This window comes from Ranitomeya imitator, chromosome 6, assembly GCF_032444005.1.
Source record: "Ranitomeya imitator isolate aRanImi1 chromosome 6, aRanImi1.pri, whole genome shotgun sequence".
Classification (NCBI taxonomy): Eukaryota; Metazoa; Chordata; class Amphibia; order Anura; family Dendrobatidae; genus Ranitomeya; species Ranitomeya imitator.
In genome coordinates this window covers 163182648-163204929 of record NC_091287.1, presented here as the reverse complement: position 1 = coordinate 163204929, position 22282 = coordinate 163182648, and the positions used below count along the sequence as shown (strand labels likewise).

At 43.4% G+C, this 22282-nt stretch overlaps 1 protein-coding gene across 2 annotated transcripts in view; it reads right to left on the bottom strand.

Annotated features, from left to right (window-relative positions):
• DPY19L1 (dpy-19 like C-mannosyltransferase 1) overlaps positions 1 to 22282 on the bottom strand; it is a 259028-nt gene that overhangs the window by 48662 nt on the left and 188084 nt on the right. For both annotated transcript variants that reach the window (XR_011314012.1, XM_069730266.1), the window contains exons 18-19: positions 12341 to 12460; positions 729 to 903 (exon numbers count right to left, since the gene is read on the bottom strand). Coding sequence is in view for 1 of the 2 variants with exons in the window: in XM_069730266.1 (XP_069586367.1) it covers positions 729 to 903; positions 12341 to 12460 (295 nt within the window). In the remaining variant the exon portion in view is untranslated. The remainder of the gene's footprint in view (positions 1 to 728; positions 904 to 12340; positions 12461 to 22282) is intronic.

Genomic DNA, 22282 nt, shown 5'->3' with positions numbered 1-22282 from the left:
CTTCTTTGAAAGCAGCATTTTTGATCAATTAAAGCGAATGATTTAACAAGGTAAAGGTGACAGATGCAAGGAATGTTCGTTTACGATAATCTAGTACCTTCCAGAAGCTGACCACAGGATGGATGGGAAAAAGGCTCATTCAGCGGGTAAATTTATCTTTTGTTCTGCACAAAAAATCATTTTCGGCAGCACATAGTCCTGTGTAAACAGGAATCGTATTGCTGAGAATAAGAGCACATTGAATGAACTATAATTCATCATTATAAATTGTAAGCATGTGAGCAGGGCCTTCACTCCTCCTGCAACTGTTGAACTATGTGTTGCTCGGTAATGTCTTTATTCTTTGTACATGTCCATGTTGGTGCTATAGAAATAAAATTATTATTATTATTATTCAGTGAGTATCGTTAAACACAGTTTTCCTGTGTAAACAGGCTAATAAATGACCTCCAACTGGCACATATTTACAGATTGGAAGTCACTCAATGCTGCAAATGGGGTGGTGTAAACCATCCTTAGTCTCATGCTGAACACATGCTGGTGCCATATTACTGCAATATACTATCAACATCAATTAACGGCTACAACTATCAATTAAGAATCAGTACAGTTCAGAGTTCATGAGTCTGTATTGCAGTTCATCTTCATTTATCTGCATCCTTCAACATCACCGTCCTAAATGTCACTGATGGTGTCAACAGAATTCAATTCAGGGGGAAAAAACTTACTTGGCTTCGTGCTGAATTTTATCCACTCCAATAGCTCCTCCTGAGCTATATTGCTGAACTCCCCTTTTATATTCAACTGAGCTTTAATGTTGCTAATACCTTGTATAGACATCAATATTACTATGAGAAGTATAAACATATGGCGACTTATCCGGTTGAAGATCCACCCAAAAAGCTGCAAAGTTAAAATAGAAATCATTGCATGTTGTGATAGGTAGGATAGCCAGACGCAGACAAAAATAACTGTACACGGGGATACCAAATACATGGGAGTTAAAGAAGTTGTCCACTTTCAGAAAAGATTTTCCTATAAGTTCCGGTAGAAAACAAAAAACAAAAACTGTGCTTTACTTACTCTCCACCATTGCTCCAGGTATATGTATGTGAAGCGCTACAGCCCATCAATGAGTTCAGTGGTTTCTGCTGTCTATGAAGGTAGAGCGGCCGTGCTAAGTTATTGTCTGCAGCGCTGTTGGTGTGATGTCAGTGGTGCAGACAACAGACATGAAGAGCAGCGGTGGAGGCCCAGTGCTGGACTTGGGGGCAGATGAGTGAAGAACAGGGGTTTTTGCTTGTTTTTTTTTTTTTTTTTTTTTAACTACGAACGGACCTTGTAGGAAAAAAACGATTCTGAAATTAGAACACCTCAAAGTTTCATTAAAATTTTGATATATTTTTTATTTTTTAAATGTGTTACATGTGTATTTTCTATTTGTATAACACATTTTTATATATTTTTTTGTCTTATTTAACAATCCTACATTGTATATTTCATTAATAATGTGCTGGTGTATTGAACATGTGGGGAAAGAAATATGCACAGTTGCCTATTATGGCATACTACAAATGCACCTTACTAGGCACACACATGAGCACCAGGACCTTTGTAGGTCCGGTTCAGTCTTCATGGCGATTATGCAGCCAGGACTTTTCTTTTTCTCTACAGCTACGGTCTACATGACTTGAGATTACTTTTACAATAGAGTTTCCTGCTCAGTACAGTGCTGTGAATGTTTGTTCGGAGCACTAAAGTGGCTAGCTCCTGATTTCTTCTCTAATCCAGGAGGCTATTAAAGCTCTACTTTTACTTTATTTTCCCTCTATTTAGAGCAAATTTCTAAAAATAAAAAATAACACTTGGTAAAAATGTATGTACAGAACACCATATATAAGATTGTTTTCTTGCATAGAAAATTGTTCCCATAATTGGAGGCAATATCTGGTAAATAACCAACACTCAGACAAAATGTAAAAAACAAATCAGAATTCTAGAAGACTGAAGGGGACAAAATGTCAGTCGATCAATTTCCATTTAAGGCTACGTTCACATTTGAGTTGTGCGGTGCTGCGTCGGCGATGCAACGCACAACGCAAATGTAAACGCATGCACAACGCAGCGTTTTGTGACGCACGCGTTCACTTTTTCATGCAGAAAAAACTGCATCATGCAGCGTCCTCTGCGCCCTGACGCATGCGCTGCAGTGACGCATGCGTCACAAAACTCAAGTGAAACGCATGTCCATGCGCCCCCCATGTTAAATATAGGGGCACATGACGCATGCGTCGCCGCGGTTGCGCCCGACGCAACCCAAATGTGAACGTAGCCTAACATGCTTTGGAAAGATCAAGTACATTTTATTGAGATAGTTTCTTCATAATATTTTTGGGGTTCTTATCTTTTCTCAATTAGATTTTATCAGTTTCTCTATTGTCTTCCGAAAATTGATTTTCAACAACGCAAGAATTTTTCAGTCTTTTAAACCAAACATCTGCTGTGCCAGCTGCCTATCTAAGCCAGGAAAGTCAATACACCTGTTAGGCTGCCGTCACACTAGCAGTATTTGGTCAGTATTTTATATCAGCATTTGTAAGCCAAAACCAGGAGTGGGTGATAAATGCAGAAGTGGTGCATATGTTTCTATTATACTTTTCTTCTAATTGTTCCACTCCTGGTTTTGGCTTACAAATACTGATGTAAAATACTGACCAAATACTGATAGTGTGACGGCAGCCTTAAAGTGTGAAAGTATTTTGCTATGCAACACTATAAAAAATAAATCTAGTATACGCTGCTTTTAGGGACTCTGAGCTTAGTTGGGTTAATATGCTTTATATTGTAGAAAATATCCTACTTATCCATCCATATAAAGCGCACACTGCTCACATAAATTGGGCCGGCGTCACACTAGAGAATTTTACGGACGTATGAGAAGCGCAAAAACTACGCATTGCACACTGACCAATGTTTCTCTATGGGGCAGCTCCTATCTGCCGTATATTTCTCAGCTGTATTTTACGGGCGTAGAAAATCGCAGCATGCTGCGTTTGTCAGCGTATTGCGCAAAAAATCCGCCAATGAAAGTCTATGGTGGCGAGAAAAATACGGATTACACACGGACTATCAGTGTGACTTGCGAGAAATACACAGCGGTGTTCTATAGAAAAGCTGGTAATTCAGTGCAGTGTACAGTAAAATCACACTGACAGGTTAGAATGGAATATCGGTAGATAGAATAAATGTCTACATATAGTATAGGTATAAATATATATATATACCGTATTTTCTGCTGTATAAGACGACTGGGCGTATAAGACGACCCCCAACGTTTCCATATAAAATATATATATATATATATACAGTGGGGCAAAAAAGTATTTAGTCAGTCAGCAATAGTGCAAGTTCCACCACTTAAAAAGATGAGAGGCGTCTGTAATTTACATCATAGGTAAACCTCAACTATGGGAGACAAACTGAGAAATAAAAATCAAGAAAATCACATTGTCTGTTTTTTTAACAATTTATTTGCATATTATGGTGGAAAATAAGTATTTGGTCAGAAACAAACAATCAGGATTTCTGGCTCTCACAGACCTGTAACTTCTTCTTTAAGAGTCTCCTCTTTCCTCCACTCATTACCTGTAGTAATGGCACCTGTTTAAACTTGTTATCAGTATAAAAAGACACCTGTGCACACCCTCAAACAGTCTGACTCCAAACTCCACTATGGTGAAGACCAAAGAGCTGTCAAAGGACACCAGAAACAAAATTGTAGCCCTGCACCAGGCTGGGAAGACTGAATCTGCAATAGCCAACCAGCTTGGAGTGAAGAAATCAACAGTGGGAGCAATAATTAGAAAATGGAAGACATACAAGACCACTGATAATCTCCCTCGATCTGGGGCTCCACGCAAAATCCCACCCCGTGGGGTCAGAATGATCACAAGAACGGTGAGCAAAAATCCCAGAACCATGCGGGGGGACCTAGTGAATGAACTGCAGAGAGCTGGGACCAATGTAACAAGGCCTACCATAAGTAACACACTACGCCACCATGGACTCAGATCCTGCAGTGCCAGACGTGTCCCAATGCTTAAGCCAGTACATGTCCGGGCCCGTCTGAAGTTTGCTAGAGAGCATTTGGATGATCCAGAGGAGTTTTGGGAGAATGTCCTATGGTCTGATGAAACCAAACTGGAACTGTTTGGTAGAAACACAACTTGTCGTGTTTGGAGGAAAAAGAATACTGAGTTGCATCCATCAAACACCATACCTACTGTAAAGCATGGTGGTGGAAACATCATGCTTTGGGGCTGTTTCTCTGCAAAGGGGCCAGGACGACTGATCCGGGTACATGAAAGAATGAATGGGGCCATGTATCGTGAGATTTTGAGTGCAAACCTCCTTCCATCAGCAAGGGCATTGAAGATGAAACGTGGCTGGGTCTTTCAACATGACAATGATTCAAAGCACACTGCCAGGGCAACGAAGGAGTGGCTTCGTAAGAAGCATTTCAAGGTCCTGGAGTGGCCTAGACAGTCTCCAGATCTCAACCCTATAGAAAACCTTTGGAGGGAGTTGAAAGTCCGTGTTGCCAAGCGAAAAGCCAAAAACATCACTGCTCTAGAGGAGATCTGCATGGAGGAATGGGCCAACATACCAACAACAGTGTGTGGCAACCTTGTGAAGACTTACAGAAAACGTTTGACCTCTGTCATTGCCAATAAAGGATATATTACAAAGTATTGAGATGAAATTTTGTTTCTGACCAAATACTTATTTTCCACCATAATATGCAAATAAAATGTTAAAAAAACATACAATGTGATTTTCTGGATTTTTTTTTCTCAGTTTGTCTCCCATAGTTGAGGTCTACCTATGATGTAAATTACAGACGCCTCTCATCTTTTTAGGTGGTGGAACTTGCACTATTGCTGACTGACTAAATACTTTTTTGCCCCACTGTATATATATATATATATATATATATATATATATAATTTGGGATATACCCGCCGTATAAGACGGGGGTCATCTTACACGCCCAGTCATCTTATACGGCGTGTGCGGTGCGTATGGTTTCCTGGGTCTGGAGGAGAGGAGACTCTCCTCCAGGCCCCGAGATCCATATTCATGTAAAAAATAAAGAATAAATATAAAAAATATGGATATACTCACCCTCGGACGGCCCCTGGCTCTCAGCGGTGCAAGCGGTAGCCTCCGTTCCTAAGAATGCATTGAGCGTAGGACCTGTGATGACGTCGCGGTCACCCGACCGGTCACGCAACCGCGACACCATTGCAGGTCTTACGCTCAATGCATTCTTAGGAACGGAGGCTGCCGCTTGCACCATAGAGAGCCAGGGGCCATCCGAGGGTGAGTATATCCATATTTTTTATTTTTATTCTTTATTTTTTACATGAATATGGATCCCAGGGCCTGAAGGAGAATCTCCTCTCCTTCAGACCCTGGGAACCATCCAGGATCACTCCCTGCACACGCCGTACCCGGCATATAAGACGACCCCCAACTTTTGAGACGATTTTCAGGGGTTAAAAAGTCGTCTTATACGCCGGAAAATACGGCATATGTCATTGAGACACATATATAAATATATTTATATTTAACTAGATGGTGGCCCGATTCTAACGCATCGGGTATTCTAGAATATGCATGTCCACGTAGTATATTGCACAGCCCATGTAGTATATTGCCCAGCCACGTAGTATATTGCCCAGCCACGTAGTATATTGCCCAGTCACGTAGTATATTGCCCAGTCACGTAGTGTATTGCCCAGTCACATAGTATATTGCCCAGTCACGTAGTATATTGCCCAGCCACGTAGTATATTGCCCAGCCACGTAGTATATTGCCCAGCCACGTAGTATATACAGTTAGGGCCAGAAAAATTTGGACAGTGACACAAGTTTTGTTATTTTAGCTGTTTACAAAAACATGTTCAGAAATACAATTATATATATAATATGGGCTGAAAGTGCACACTCCCAGCTGCAATATGATAGTTTCCACATCCAAATCGGAGAAAGGGTTTAGGAATCATAGCTCTGCAATGCATAGCGTCCTCTTTTTCAAGGGACCAAAAGTAATTGGACAATGGACTCTAAGGGCTGCAATTAACTCTGAAGGCGTCTCCCTCGTTAACCTGTAATCAATGAAGTAGTTAAAAGGTCAGGGGTGGATTCCAGGTGTGTGGTTTTGCATTTGGAAGCTGTTGCTGTGAGCAGACAACATGCGGTCAAAGGAACTCTCAATTGAGGTGAAGCAGAACATCCTGAGGCTGAAAAAAAAGAAAAAATCCATCAGAGATAGCAGACATGCTTGGAGTAGTAAAAACAACAGTTGGGTACATTCTGAGAAAAAAGGAATTGACTGGTGAGCTTGGGAACTCAAAAAGGCCTGGGCGTCCACGGATGACAACAGTGGTGGATGATCGCCGCATACTTAATTTGATGAAGAAGAACCCGTTCACAACATCAACTGAAGTCCAGAACACTCTCAGTGAAGTAGGTGTATCTGTCTCTAAGTCAACAGTAAAGAGAAGACTCCATGACAGTAAATACAAAGGGTTCACATCTAGATGCAAACCATTCATCAATACCAAAAATAGACAGGCCAGAGTTAAATTTGCAGAAAAACACCTCAAGAAGCCAGCTCAGTTCTGGAAAAGTATTCTATGGACAGATGAGACAAAGATCAACCTGTACCAGAATGATGGGAAGAAAAAAGTTTGGAGAAGAAAGGGAACGGCACATGATCCAAGGCACACCACATCCTCTGTAAAACATGGTGGAGGCAACGTGATGGCATGGGCATGCATGGCTTTCAATGGCACTGGGTCACTTGTGTTTATTGATGACATAAGAGCAGACAAGAGTAGCCGGATGAATTCTGAAGTGTACCGGGATATACTTTCAGCCCAGATTCAGCCAAATGCTGCAAAGTTGATTGGACGGCGCTTCATAGTACAGATGGACAATGACCCCAAGCATACATCCAAAGCTACCCAGGAGTTCATGAGTGCCAAAAAGTGGAACATTCTGCAATGGCCAAGTCAATCTCCAGATCTAAACCCAATTGAGCATGCATTTCACTTGCTCAAATCCAGACTTAAGACGGAAAGACCCACAAACAAGCAAGACCTGAAGGCTGCGGCTGTAAAGGCCTGGCAAAGCATTAAGAAGGAGGAAACCCAGCGTTTGGTGATGTCCATGGGTTCCAGACTTAAGGCAGTGATTGCCTCCAAAGGATTTGCAACAAAATATTGAAAATAAAAATATTTTGTTTGGGTTATGTTTATTTGTCCAATTACTTTTGACCTCCTAAAATGTGGAGTGTTTGTAAAGAAATGTGTACAATTCCTACATTTTCTATCAGATATTTTTGTTCAACCCTTCAAATTAAACGTTACAATCTGCACTTGAATTCTGTTGTAGAGGTTTCATTTCAAATCCAATGTGGTGGCATGCAGAGCCCAACTCGCGAAAATTGTGTCACTGTCCAAATATTTCTGGCCCTAACTGTAGCAGAGCCACATAGTATATTGCCCAGTCACGTAGTATATTGCCCAGCCATGTAGTATATTGCCCAGCAACGTAGTATATTGCCCAGTGATGTAATATATTGGCCAGCCACGTAGCATATTGCCCAGTTACGTAGTATATTGCCCAGCCACGTAGTATATTGCCCAGTTACGTAGTATATTGCCTAGTGACGTAGTATATGGTGCAGCCACGTAGTATATTGCCCAGCCACATAGAATATATTGCCCAGTAATGTAGTATATTGCCGAGCTACGTAGTATATTGCACAGCCCACGTAGTATATTGCCCAGCCTCGTAGTATATTGCCTAGTGATGTAGTATATTGCCCAGTTACGTAGTATATTGCCTAGTGACGTAGTATATTGCGCAGCCACGTAGTATATTGCCCAGCCACATAGTATATTGCCGAGCTACGTAGTATATTGCACAGCCTCGTAGTATATTGCCTAGTGACGTAGTATATTGCCCAGTTACGTAGTATATTGCCTAGTGACGTAGTATATTGCGCAGCCACGTAGTATATTGCCCAGCCACATAGTATATTGCCCAGTTACGTAGTATATTGCCGAGCTACGTAGTATATTGCACAGCCTCGTAGTATATTGCCTAGTGACGTAGTATATTGCCCAGTTACGTAGTATATTGCCTAGTGACGTAGTATATTGCGCAGCCACGTAGTATATTGCGCAGCCACGTAGTATATTGCCCAGTGACGTAGTATATTGCCCAGTGACGTAGTATATTGCCCATTGATGTAGTATATTGCACAGCGTAGTATACAGCACAGAGCCACGTAGTATATTGCCCAGTCAAGTAGTATATTGCGCAGCCACGTAGTATATTGCCCAGTGACGTAGTATATTGCACAGTGAAGTAGTATACAGCACAGAGCCACGTAGTATATTGGCCAGTCACGTAGTATATTGCCCAGCCAGATGTGTGACAGGTGAAAAAAATAAACATATACTCACCTTTCCGAGGGAGCCCTTGTAGTCCATAGCAGGTTCCGGTCCCAGGGTTGGTATTAGCGCAGGACCTGTGATGACGTCGCGGTCACATGACCTTGACGTCATGGCAGGTCTTTGCAGCGCAGGGCCTGTGATGACGTCGCGGTCACATGACCGTGACGTCATGGCAGGTCCTTCAGCCACCGGAACCTGCAACGGAAGATGGCGGCCGGTGCGAGCTGCAACGGAGGGTGAGTATAGCAGGTTTTTTTAAAATTATTTTTAACATTACATTTTTTACTATTGATGCCGCATAGGCAGCGTCAATAGTAAAAAGTTGGGGACACACAGGGTTAATAGCGGCGGTAACGGAGTGCGTTACCCGCGGCATATCGCGGTCCATTACCGCCGGCATTAACCCTGTGTTAGCGGTGACCGGAGGGGAGTATGCGGGCGACAGGCACTGACTGCAGGGAGTAAGGAGCGTCCATATTCTTCCGGACTGTGCCCGTCGCCGATTGGTCGCGGCAGCCATGACAAGCAGCTGGCGAGACCAATCAGCGAATGAATAACTGTGACAGAAGGACAGACAGACGGAAGTGACCCTTAGACAATTATATAGTAGATACAGCGCTAGATAGCAGAAAAGCCGGTTAATTCAATTGCCGGCTTTTGCCATCTCCTTCCCAAACCCGACAGGATATGAGACACGGTTTACATACAGTAAACCATTATATATTCATTAGATTTTTACATATCCCTCATTACTAATGTAAGAAGTGTCTGTGTGTAAAATTTTGTGGCAGTGTTAAAATAAAAGATTAAATCACGGAAAAAATTGGCGTGAGCTCCCGCGCAATTTTCTCCGCCAGAGTGGGAAAGCCAGTGACTGAGGGCAGATATTAATAGCCTATAGAGGGACCATGGTTATTGGCCCCCCCTGGCTAAAAACATCTGCCCCCGGCCACCCCAGAAAAGGCACATCTGTAAGATGCGCCTATTCTGGCACTTAGCCTCTCTTCCTACTACCCTGTAGTGGTGGGATATGGGGTAATAAAGGGTTAATGTCACCTTGCTATTGTAAGGTGACATTAAGCCTGGTTAATAATGGAGAGGTGTCAATAAGACACCTCTCCACTATTAATCCAATATTAATAAAGGGTTAAAAAAACACCCACACATTTGGAAAAAAGTATTTTAATGAAGTAAATACACTTGGTGTTGTAATATCTTTATTATACGCTCAATCCAATTGAAGACCCTTGTCACCTGAAACAAAGTTAAAATAAAAAAAACAACAATATCCCATACATTTCCGGCGACCAGTCATGTCCCACGCTGTAAATCCATCTAAAGGGGTTAAATAATTTTACAAGCAGCAGCCTGCTAATGAAGCTGTTGCCCCTGCCTGTAAAAACTAGGAAATGAATGGAATGCAGGGGAATGTAGCATCGTAGAATTGCGTTGCTGTGCCCCCTGCTGGCATAACCTTATATGAACTCTAGCGTGGGAATTTTTCTGAATATTTTCTCACGCTAGAGTTCCTATGAGGTTATGCCAGCAGGGGGTGCATCACTGCAAGTCTAGGTAGCTATGTTACCCTGCTTTCCATTCATTCACCAGTTTTTACAGGGGCAACAGATGCATTAGCAGGCTCCTGCTTGTAAAATTATTTAACCCCTTCAGATGGATTTACAGCATGGGACTTGACTATAACGCCGGAGAGGTATGGGATATTGTTGTTTTTTTTTATTTTAGCTTTGTTTCAGGTGACAAGGGTCTTCAATTGGATTGAGCGTATAATCCTCCTTTGGCATCAAAGACCTCACCCTATCCTGGATCTCCTTGTACCTTTCCAACCGCACAATCAGCGTCTCCCACTCCCACACTACCTCCTCATCCCACCCTCTCTCTGTTGGAGTCCCCCAAGGCTCTCTTCTGGGACCCCTACTCTTCTCAATCTATACACTTGGCCTGGGACAACTCAAAGTCCCATGGATTTCAGTACCACCTCTATGCTGATGACACTCAGATCTACCTCTCTGGCCCAGACGTCACTGCTCTGCTGTCCAGAATCCCAGAGTGCCTATCAGCCATATCCTCCTCCTTCTCCTCTCTCTTCCTCAAACTCAATGTGGACAAATCTGAACTCATCATCTTTCCTCCATCCCATAGATCTTCCTTACCTGACCTATCTATCGCAATCAATGACATCATGCTTTCCCCCGTACCGGAAGTCCGCTGCCTCGGAGTAACCTTCGACTCTGCCCTGTGCCGCAAACCGCACATCCAAGCTCTTTCCACCTCCTGTCGCCTCCAGCTCAAAAACATCTCCAGGATCCGTCCTTTCCTCAACCCCCAATCTACTAAAATGCTTGTGCATGCCCTCATCATCTCCCGCCTTGACTACTGCAACATCCTTTTCTGCAGCCTCCCTGCTAACACCCTTGCACCATCTCCAGTCCATCCTTAACTCTGCTGCCCGACTAATTCATCTCTCTCCTCACTACTCCTCTGCTTCCCCCCTCTGCAAATCTCTTCACTGGCTCCCATTCCCTCAGCGTGTCCAGTTCAAATTACTACTACTGACCTACGAAGCCATCCACAACCTGTCTCCTCCATATATCTCTGAACTAATCTCCCGATATCTTCCCTCACGTGATCTCTGGTCCTCCCAAGACCTCCTTCTCTCCTCCACACTTATTCGCTCCTCATCCAACCGCCTCCAATACTTCTCCCGAATATCCCCCATCCTCTGGAATTCTTTGCCCCAACACGTCCGACTATCAACCACATTCGGATCCTTCAGACGGAACCTGAAAACCCATCTCTTCAGGAAAGCCTACAGCCTGCACTGACCCTGCTGCCTCCTCATCACTACCGAAGCTACCGCCTCACCAATACCGGAGCTCCTGCAACCCTCAACCTGCTGTCTCCTTCCCCATAATCCTGTAGAATGTAAGCCTGCAAGGGCAGGGTCGTCACCCCTCTGTATCAGTCTGTAATTGTTAGTTTGCTTACTGTAAGTGATATCTGTAACTTGTATGTAACCCCTTCTCATGTAAAGCACCATGGAATCAATGGTGCTATATAAATAAATAATAATAATAAAAAAGATATTACAACACCATGTGTATTTATTTAATTAAAATACTTTTTTCCAAATGTGTGTGTGTTTTTTTAACCCTTTATTAATATTGGATTAATCTACTATATAATTGTCTAAGGGTCACTTCTGTCTTTCTGTCTGTCTTTGTCTGTCTGTAACGGAAATCCCAAGTCGCTGATTGGTCAAGACAACAAAAACATGTTTGATGAAAATGATATATTCAATTGCAATACATTCAGCTTCTGCCCAAGAATATACAGCAGAACCTTCCTAATGCATTTTCATGCTAGGCATAGATATCTGATGTTTTGAGTTTCCAGTCTACCAAATGGTATAAAATAGTAAAGAAGCAGAGGAAAAGTAATAATTAAGAACGGATTCACACATGCATGAGTTTTGGTCCCAATACAGACTGCTTACGGATCTCCTTACTCAAATTCAACATTCTTATAAGCATACATGAGGTTGTTGAGCTCTGATCAGAAAATCCACAGTCAGATAGAACATCATGGTCAAAGCTCAGACCATAATACACAGATGTCTAAAACTGCCCATAGAGTGGAATATCATGTGCAAATGAGGTGCAAATGAGAAAAAATGTGAAATTGATCATACTCCTATCAGTCTGTGATTGTACAGAGGTGGTGATGTTAATCAGTTCATGTTAAATGAAATCATAAATCAATTAATAACACGTCATCAGATACAGACTTACCGGTCTAGCGCACAGCAGGGAGGCCATAACACACATGTGGGGTGTCAAAAATAACTTCAGTCTCATAATTAAAATTGCAAGGACTGCGAATGCCCCCAGCTGCAATACATGGTACACTAGCTGCAGGGGAAAAATACAAAAGAAGAATTAATTAAAATATGGAATTTCCCTTTATCCAGACTTTACATATGTAAAAAGGTAGTTGTATGTCATGTGTCCGTACAATAACACATTATTACTTATCCATACAAATCTAAGATCAGGAAAAGGAAAGAATTTATCATTTACATGGCTAGAACATATAAACTTCATAAAAATTGGTCATCGTGGACACTAGACGACAATGCTGGAAAATAAAAAGCCAAACCACTGGGTCACAATGCTGACCCTGTACTTTTGCTCTCTTTTATAACGGCTGTACTGATTTTCCGTATAGACTCGAGTATAAGTTGAGATTTTCAGCCCATTTTTTTAGGCTGAAAGCGCCCCTCTCGGCTTATACTCGAGTCACTGTCCCAGGGGGTTCGGTTGGGGAGGGGGAGCGGCGGCTGTGACATACTCACCTGCTCCTGGCGCGTCTCTGCATCTCCGATGGTCTCCAGGCGCTGACAGCTTCTTCCAGCGTTGAGCGGTCACATGGTACCGCTCATTACAGTAATGAATATGGACGCGACTCCAATAGGGGTGGAGCTGAATATTCATTACTGTAATGAGCGGTATCAGTGACCACTCAACGCTGGAAGAAGCTGCCCGCGCTGGAGAAGACCATCAAGGAAGCTGCCAGGGACCGCGCCGGGAGCAGGTGAGTATAATGGGGAGGGTGAGCAGCATTGCGCGATATTCACCTGTCCTTGTTCCGCCGCTGGGCGCCGCTCCGTCTTCCGTGTCCTCTGCTGTGACGCTCAGGTCAGAAGGCGGGATGACGTTGTTAGTGCGCGCCCTCTGTCTGAACGTCAGTGCAGAGAGCTGGAAGACACAGCGGCGCCCGGCGGTGGAACGAGGACAGGTGAATATTGCAAGTGCTGGGGGCCTGAGCGACGAGACGTGAGTATGTCATTATTTTTTTTTTTAATCGCAGCAACAGCATATGGGGCAAATATCTCTATGGAGCATCTTATGGGGCCATAATCAGCATTTGTGCAGCATTGTTTGGGAAAAATATCTCTATGGAGCATCTTATGGGGCCATAATCAACATTTGTGCAGCATTATATGGGGCAAATATCTCTATGGAGCATCTTATGGGGCCATAATCAACATTTGCGCAGCATTGTATGGGGCAAATATTTCTATGGAGCATCTTATGGGGCCATAATCAACATTTGTGCAGCATTATATGGGGCAAATATCTCTATGGAGCATATTATGGGGCCATAATCAACATTTGTGGAGCAGTATATGGGGCAAATACAGGGGTTGGACCAAATAATGGAAACACCTGGAAACATCAACAAAAGTTAGTTTAATATGGTGTTGGTCCACCTTTTGCGGCGATTACAGCCTCAATTCTCCAAGGTATGGATTCATACAAGGTGTGAATTGTTTCCAAAGGAATTTTAGCCCATTCTGCAGTTAAAACACCCTCCAGTTCTTTGAGCGACGATGGCGGTGGAAATTGACGTCTAACTTGAATCTCTAAAATCGACCATAAATGCTCAATAATGTTGAGTTCTGGGGATTGTGGGGGCCAGATGAGATGCCCAACTTCATTAGAATGTTCCTCGTGCCATGCTTTAACGATTCTAGCTCTATTAATTGGTGCATTATCATCCTGAAAGATGGCGTTCCCCTCCTGGAACAGTGCTTGAACCATTGGATGCACTTGGTCGCCCAAAATGCCTAAATAATCTCGGCTGTTAATTCTTCCATGAAGGGATATCATTGGCCCGGCGGATCTCTATGAAATAGCACCCCAGATCATCACAGAACCTCCACCATGTTTTACGGTTGGGAGAAGGCAGTGTGGATGGAATGCTTCTTTCGGCCGTCTCCAAACGTATACTCGGCCGGAGGTCGGAAATAGCGTAAACGATGATTCGTCTGAGAATATCACATATTTCTACTGCTCGAGGACCAATTCTGGAGGTTTCTACTGTACATCACTCTAAACGCTTGGAAACATTTGTCATTGAGAGCAGCGGTTTTCTAATTGCAGCTCTTCCATGGAATCCAGATTTGTGCAGCTCCCGACGAACAGTTTTCGTGGAAACTGGGTTCTGTAGGTGTTCATTGAGCTTAGCAGTGATTTTCGGAGCCGTGGTCTTGCGATCCTCTCTCACAATTCGCTTTAGAGTCCGAAGGTCTCGCTCAGTCAACTTGGACTTTCGGCCGGACCTGTGCTTTGCTGCGGACGTTTTTCCTTCTCTTTCAAATGCAGTCATTACTTTGGAGACAGTACCTCTTGACACACCAAGCATTCGGGCACTTTCTGTTACACTAGCGCCTGCCATACGAGCACCAACAATTTGGCCTCTTTGAAAATCCGAGAGGTCTGCCATTGGTATCAGGTTCTCATCAATGTTCTTACAATTCTGCCCAACAAACAGTTAATTTACATACATGTCACATAGCACAAATAATCAACAACAAAACATTACCATATGTCACGGTTTGTATGTTTATAACATATTTGAAGATTATGATGCCAAAATGTTAGGCGTTTCCATTATTTGGTCCAACCCCTGTATCTCTATGGAGCATCTTATGCGGCTCTTATTAACCTTTGTGCAGCATTATATGGGGATATTTTAATATGGAGCATCTTATGGGGCGTATTTTGTATGGAGCATCTTATGGGGCCCATTATGAACTTTATGGAGCATTATATGGGGCTCCTGATTCAATATGGATATTCAAAAACACTTAACCTACTGATGTCTCAATTAATTTTACCTTTATTGGTATCTATTTTTAGTTTTGAAATTTACCAGTAGCTGCTGCATTTCCCACCCTAGGATTATACTCAAGTCATTAAGTTTTCCCAGTTTTTTGAGGCAAAGTTAGAGGTCTCGGCTTATACTCGGGTCGGCTTATACTCGAGTATATACGGTAATTATCTTCTATCTGTAGGATATGTAGGATATTAATTGCAAGTCAAAATCTGGTAGTAAATATTTAGGCTTATATCTCTAATGTAGGGTAGCGTCAACCAATAGCATACAGATTCACAAATGAAAATAGAACAGTACAGAACAATTACAGCATCTCCGTTTAAGTGGTTGTCTTGAAAAAAAAATATTTGTGTTTTATAATCAAAGCAAGAGATCATGCAATGCAACTTTACATTTACCCAAATACCCTAGGTAAAAAAGAAACAATCAATTTACTGGAAAGAGTCTGTGCATCTATGTAACTGCAGGGAAGCCAAGTACAATTACTCAATAAATGCACTTGTCTGTGGTCACGTGAATCCAGCTGTGGGGCCTTTGGTATGGTGATGCATTCCCTGGTTATCGCTAGTGGGTTACAATTCGGTAATTTGATTAACGCTTATACATGAATTACTGTCAAGAACCACATAAATACAACCTTTGTCATTCTATTAACCACTAAGATCGTTTAGAAATTATTCAAATCAGGCATTTTGCTATAATAAATTGTGTCTTATGAGTATTAATATTTATAATCTCTGTCCATCGGCACATACTGGAGGGAGAATGTACACCGTGTACAATATGTTTTTAAAGGCATCAATAAAAGAATTATTTTAGGGAGCTGGAACTCAACCCCCCCTTTTTTTTCCTATTAATATTTATGCTTTTCTAGAGACAGGGTATTAAGAACTAAACTGGCAACATTACAGCCTATGCCCGAATCACCTTTTAAGTGATTAGGGGAGGCCTCAGCACCCAGACCCCCATTTATCAAGAGTTTTCCAAATGCGCAAAGTGGGACTTAACTTCTAGCTCCATAGACAGAAAATAGCTCGATATACTACTATACAGATAGTCTGTTTTTTCTTTCTTCTGATCACCTAACCACTTCAACAATTACAAGATATCTTGAGGATGCACATATAGACTATTAGGTTATACCTTGTTATGTATTATCTGATGAAGGGTTAACAAGGATAAGAATTGAATAGCTATTGTAATTTTGAGAATTGTCTCTATTTTTGGTATTGTGAACAAATTATCCCCTAGGCAGCAGCAACACTGGACTCGGCAAGCCACAAAGTCTGCAAAGAGCTGGTGGTAAAATTTATTTTGAAAATCCTGTCACTCACAACCACAGGGTTGTGCTTACACAATGAGAGGGAGGATTAGTGCAGGGAACGCACTACCCCTGATTTACATAGACCACGTTTAACCGATAATCAACCCCTATGTTCCCCCTTGGAAAATGAGAACACAAATCCTGACCTCCAAGGCAGGGGGCAGTTCCAGCGGTGTCAGCGCTAGGTCTTCCAGAGATTGCGTCACATGCCTATGTCACACGATCCCGGCTGCCAATCACTTCAGACTGCGGCTGCTCCCTCACCTCTTGTGGATGTCAGTTACGTCCAAAGGAGGTGAGAGTGAAGCAAAAGCTGAATTGCCACAGGGATTGCCTGGAATGGCGCCAGCACCACAGGTGAGATAAGTGTTATTGTTTTACTGGGAGGAATAAAATAATAGTGTTTAACTCCTTAGTGACAGGCCATTTTTAAAAAAAAAATTCTGACCAATGTAACTTTATGTGGTGATAACTCTGGAATGCTTCAACAAATCCCAGCGATTTTGCGATTGTTTTTTTTTTGTGGCACATTATAATTTATGATATCGGTAAATTTAGGTCGATAGGTTTTGTGTTTATTTATTTAAAAAATCAGAAATTTGACACAACTGTAAAAAAATATATATTGGAAAACCTCCAAAAGTGATACCATTTTAAAAACAGCACCCCTCGACATATTGAAAACTTCTGACAGGTAATTTATTAACTCTTCAGGTGATTTTCAGGAATTAATGCAAAGTGGCATGACAGAAATGAAAAACTGTTTCTTTACCACTTAAAGGTCGCTAACTTCTGAACCGGCTGCTATATCTGAGAGACTTTAAGGCATCTATTTGGCCATGAATTGCCATGGCAAACATCAGGACCACACAATCATGATCTCAGGGTGTCAATAATAAGGGTGTCAATAACCAAGCCACATACAAGGTTATACTGGAAAAAGTTGATTCCTTCTGCTCAGGCAATGCTCTCGAACTCTGAGGACTGGTTTTTCCAGCAGGACAATGCGCCATGCCATACAGCTAGATCAATCAATGTGTGGATGAAGGACCTCCACATCAAATTCCTGTCATGGCCAGTCCAATCTCCAGACCTGAACCCCACTGAAAACCTCTGGAATGTAATCAAGAGGAAGATGGATAGTCACAAGCCATCAAACAAAGAAGAACTGCTTAATTTTTTTGTACAAGGAGTGGCATAAGGTCACCCAAAAGCAGTGTGAAAGACTGGTGGAAAGCATGCCAAGACACATGAAAGCTGTGATTAAAAATCATGGTTATTCCACAAAATATTGATTTCTGAACTCTTTATGAGTTAAAACATTAGTATTGTTGCTTCTAAATGATTATGAACTTTTTTTTGCATTACTTGAGATCTGCAAGCAATGTATTTTTTTGTTATTTTGACCTTTTCTCATTTTCAGAAAACAAATACAAAATTTATTACTTGGAACTTCCGAGACATGTTGTCAGTAGTTTATAGAATAAAAGAACAATTTACATTTTACTCAAAAATATACCTATAAAGAGAAAAATCAGACAAACTGAAAATTTTGCAGTGGTCTCTTAATGTTTTTGCCAGTGCTGTATGAAGCCTATCTAACCAGAGCCATAATACGAGATGTGCAGTATTGTAATCATGATATAGGAGTAGGATAAACAGTACATTACCTAATGACAGTGAAAGTGACCAGAAGGGGACCGAAGTAACAGCTGTGCCGCCCCACCCAAACACCGTGCCCAGTCAGCAAGATGTAACGCCCCTGTCCATGTTTGCTTGTCCAGGTGTCAGTGGTCAAATGTACCCTGGCAAATATTTTTTTAGGGAACGCGTTATGTTGTCTGTGACATGCTGGTGTAGCTCACACATAGCTTTCTTAGAGAAATAATGGTGACTGGGCAACTGATACTGGGGGAGTGTGACGGCCATCAACTTTGCGAAACCGTCTGTATCCAATAGGTGGAAAGACAGCATTTCAGTGGGCAACAGATTAGAAATGGCGGAGTTCAAGCTCTTAGCGTTGGCATGTATAGGAGGAAACATTTTTTTACGGAACCACAACTGCAGGACCGAGGACTGGCTACAGTGTCGAGAGAGGCTGGAGTAGGGTGAAAAGGACAAACTGCTGGACTGTGAGTCAGGCGCAGGTGGAGATGTTATGGTGGATTGGGAAAGATGTGATGTGCTCGGTGAAACAAAAACAGTAGGCATCTCCACTTCCATAACAGCTGTCGAGCTTTCTCAACCCTACTGTAGCGGGTAAAAAAGTGGAGGAACTGCGGCCGAAGACCTGTGTGAGAATACTTGCCACAGTGACAGAAGAAAGAAGCTGCAGATGCGGTTGATGGGACGGCTGGTGGTTGGAGGCCCACTAGTACATATTTTAGTGCAGGGTGATTCACAGACTAAGGCATGTTGATCGCACATGTGCAGGTTCATGCATGTAGTAGTCAAATCATTGCAATTTTTGCCTCTACTGAGTTGTTTTCAGCAAAGTTGGCAGATAACAAGTTGGGTCATCCTTTGCGACCTCAAAAAGGCCCAGGCTAGGCAACCCTTGCTGGCCCTGCAAACTGCAGACTCTAAACAGATGATGACCACAGCCTCAGTTGTGGCTAAGGAGGCAGTGCTTGTCGTGGTTGCATCACTCCGTGTATGTACGTCTTCCTCCTCCTCCTCTGCTGAGCTACGTGCCTCTGGGTTCACACCAATGGTTCTACAACCTCATCCTCTGTTCTCCCACTTCTCACCCAGAGAGTCACCCTCCTCCTCTTCCTGCCCTGACAGAACAGTACAGTACAGTCTGCGTACGCTTCTCATATGTGAGTCTCATCAGTATTACCTCCACCCAGGGGTTAATGTCTGGTGACAGGGTCTGGATTCTGCTCGCACCCTACTTTGTCCGGCCCCTGATCCAACAGAAAAACATTTTGGACATCGGTGCATGCTTTCCTTCTCCTTCTTGCCCATGGAATAGAATGTGTGAACAGCTCTGCAGACTCTGCAGATAGGCATCTGTGGTTCCCCATAGGCAGTTGGAAATTTGTGACGCAGGGGGAAACAAGGGTGAGTGGGGTGCCACCTCTGATGATTGTACTGTGTGTTATGTTAAGGTGGAGGAAGAAGAGGAGAGCCCACTTGATGTAACACTTGCAATCCACTGGAGAACAAGCTCTTTATGAGCCTCATCTGCAAGGCGTTCTGCTGTGTAAGGCTAGGTTCATATTTGCGTTCAGGAAGGCTGCGGGTGGCTGCCTACGTCCTCCTTGAAGCTCCGCCTACTTCTGTATGCCTCCTGCGTTTCCCTGCGTACCAATCTTTAACTGGGTACGCAGAGACATGCATTGTATGAGGATGCAGAAGTTGGCAGCCATCCGCAGCCCTCCTGAATGCAAATGTGAAACCAGCCTAACAGATGTTGTCATATGTCTTTCGATAGGACTAGACGGGGTTTATTCAGTTGAGCTTTCATTAACACCTAACCCACGTACACGTCAAAAACCAAGACTATTTTCCCTTCCACCATGAACTTGCTTTTTCCCACTCATGTTGTATGTACTCTTCCCATCTTTTAATCTGCTGTTTTTCAACCTTAAACCCAGACCTATCACTAAATGAACAATCAGTATTAATTCTCTTAGACAGTATGACTGAACAACACTCTTAGACCTAATTATCTGGATTAGCAAATGGGGTCTCCTGACTGCGACACAGTTTTAGAACAAGCAATTTGGATTAGCAAACAGGGCCTCCTGGCTGAACCCCAATATTAGACCCAACAATTTTGATTAGCAAATGGGGTCTCCTGACTGCAATACAGTTTTAGCACAATCTAGTTAGATGTTGGTAGATTGATTTCACACAGGACAGATTACCATCTAAATAAATGACAAGTTCACTTGCAGCAGCAGCAGGAGTGGCCTCTGCGCTGTTAAACTGAGAAAATGGCATCAGCAAAACAAGATTTCCGTTTTTATATGGCAAGGGACACGTGACTTCGGCAGCCAGTCACAGAAGCCCTTGTGTCATGACTTTGTGGATGATTTCTGCGCCCTGATTGGCTGCCGGAATATACACACATTAACCCCTTAGCGACCGCCGATACGCCTTTTAACGGCGGCTGCTAAGGGTACTTAAACCACAGCGCCGTTAATTAACGGCGCTGTGGAAAAAGTGAATAGAGCCCCCCAGAGTCGGATTTTCTCCGGGGTCTCGGCTGCCGGGGGTAGCCGAGACCCCAGAGAACATGATTCGGGGTTTTTTTTACCCACACCGCATTTGCGATCGCCGGTAATTAACCGTTTACCGGCGATCGCAAAAAAAAAAAAAGCGATCTCTTTTTAATTTCTCTGTCCTCCGATGTGATCGCACATCGTCGGACAGAGAAAAGGGGTCCCAGATAGCCCCCCGATACTCACCTATCTCCCCCGCTGCTCCTCGTGGCTCCCGTTGGGCGCCGCCATCTTCAAAATGGCGGGCGCATGCGCAGTGCGCCCGCCGGCCGGCACCGGGGGAATCTTTGGGGTCTTGGCTGCCGGGGGTAGCCGAGACCCCAAAGAACATGATCGGGGTCTGTTTTACCGACCCCTGTTTTGCGATCGCCGGTAATTAACTGTTTACCGGCGACCGCAAAAAAAAAAAAAAAGTAAAGTGTAATTCTCTGTCCTCTGATGTGATTGCACATCAGAGGACAGATAAATAGGGGGATTCGGGGACCCTATCATACTCACCTGTGTCCCTGGGTCCTCCTGCTGCTCCTCCTGGCTGCCGGGGAAAAGAAAATGGCGGGCGCATGCGCAGTGCACCCGCCATCTGTCTCCATCTGCTGGCCGGCAGGAGAACAGCAGTTGGGGCTAAAATTAGGGTTAGGGCTAGGGGTAGGGTTAGGGGTAGGGTTAGGGCTAGGGTTAGGGTTAGGGCTAGGGTTAGGGCTAGGGCTAAATTTAGGATTAGGGTTGGGGTTAAATTTAGGGTTAGGCTTCTTTCACACTTACGTCGGTACGGGGCCGTCGCAATGCGTCGGCCCGACATACCGACGCACGTTGTGAAAATTGTGCACAACGTGGGCAGCGGATGTAGTTTTTCAACGCATCCGCTGCCCAATCTATGTCCTGGGGAGGAGGGTGCGGAGTTACGGCCACACATGCGCGGTCAGAAATGGCGGATGCGACGTACAAAAAAACGTTTCATTGAACGTTTTTTTGTGCCGACGGTCCGCCAAAACACAACTGATCCAGTGCACGACGGACGCGACGTGTGGCCATCTGTCACGATCCGTCGGCAATACAAGTCTATGGGCAAAAAACGCATCCTGCGGGCACATTTGCAGGATCCGTTTCTTGTCCAAAACTACGGATTGCGACGGATGCCAAACGACGCAAGTGTGAAAGTAGCCTTAGGGCTAGGGTTAGGGTTGGGGCTAAAGTTAGGGCTAGGGTTGGGGCTAAAGTTAGGGTTAGAGTTGGGATTAGGGTTTGGATTAGGGTTGGTATTAGGGTTAGGGTTGGCATTAGGGTTACGCTTGGGATTAGGGTTAGGTTTGGGATTAGGGTTAAGGTTAGGGTTGTGATTAGGGGTGTATTGGGATTAGGGTTAGGTTTGAGGTTAGGGTTGAGATTAGGATTAGCGGTGTGTTGGATTTAGGGTTTTGATTAGGGTTATGGTTAGGGTTGACATTAGGGTTGTTTTGGGGTAAGGGTTGTGATTATGGTTAGGGTTAGTGATTAGG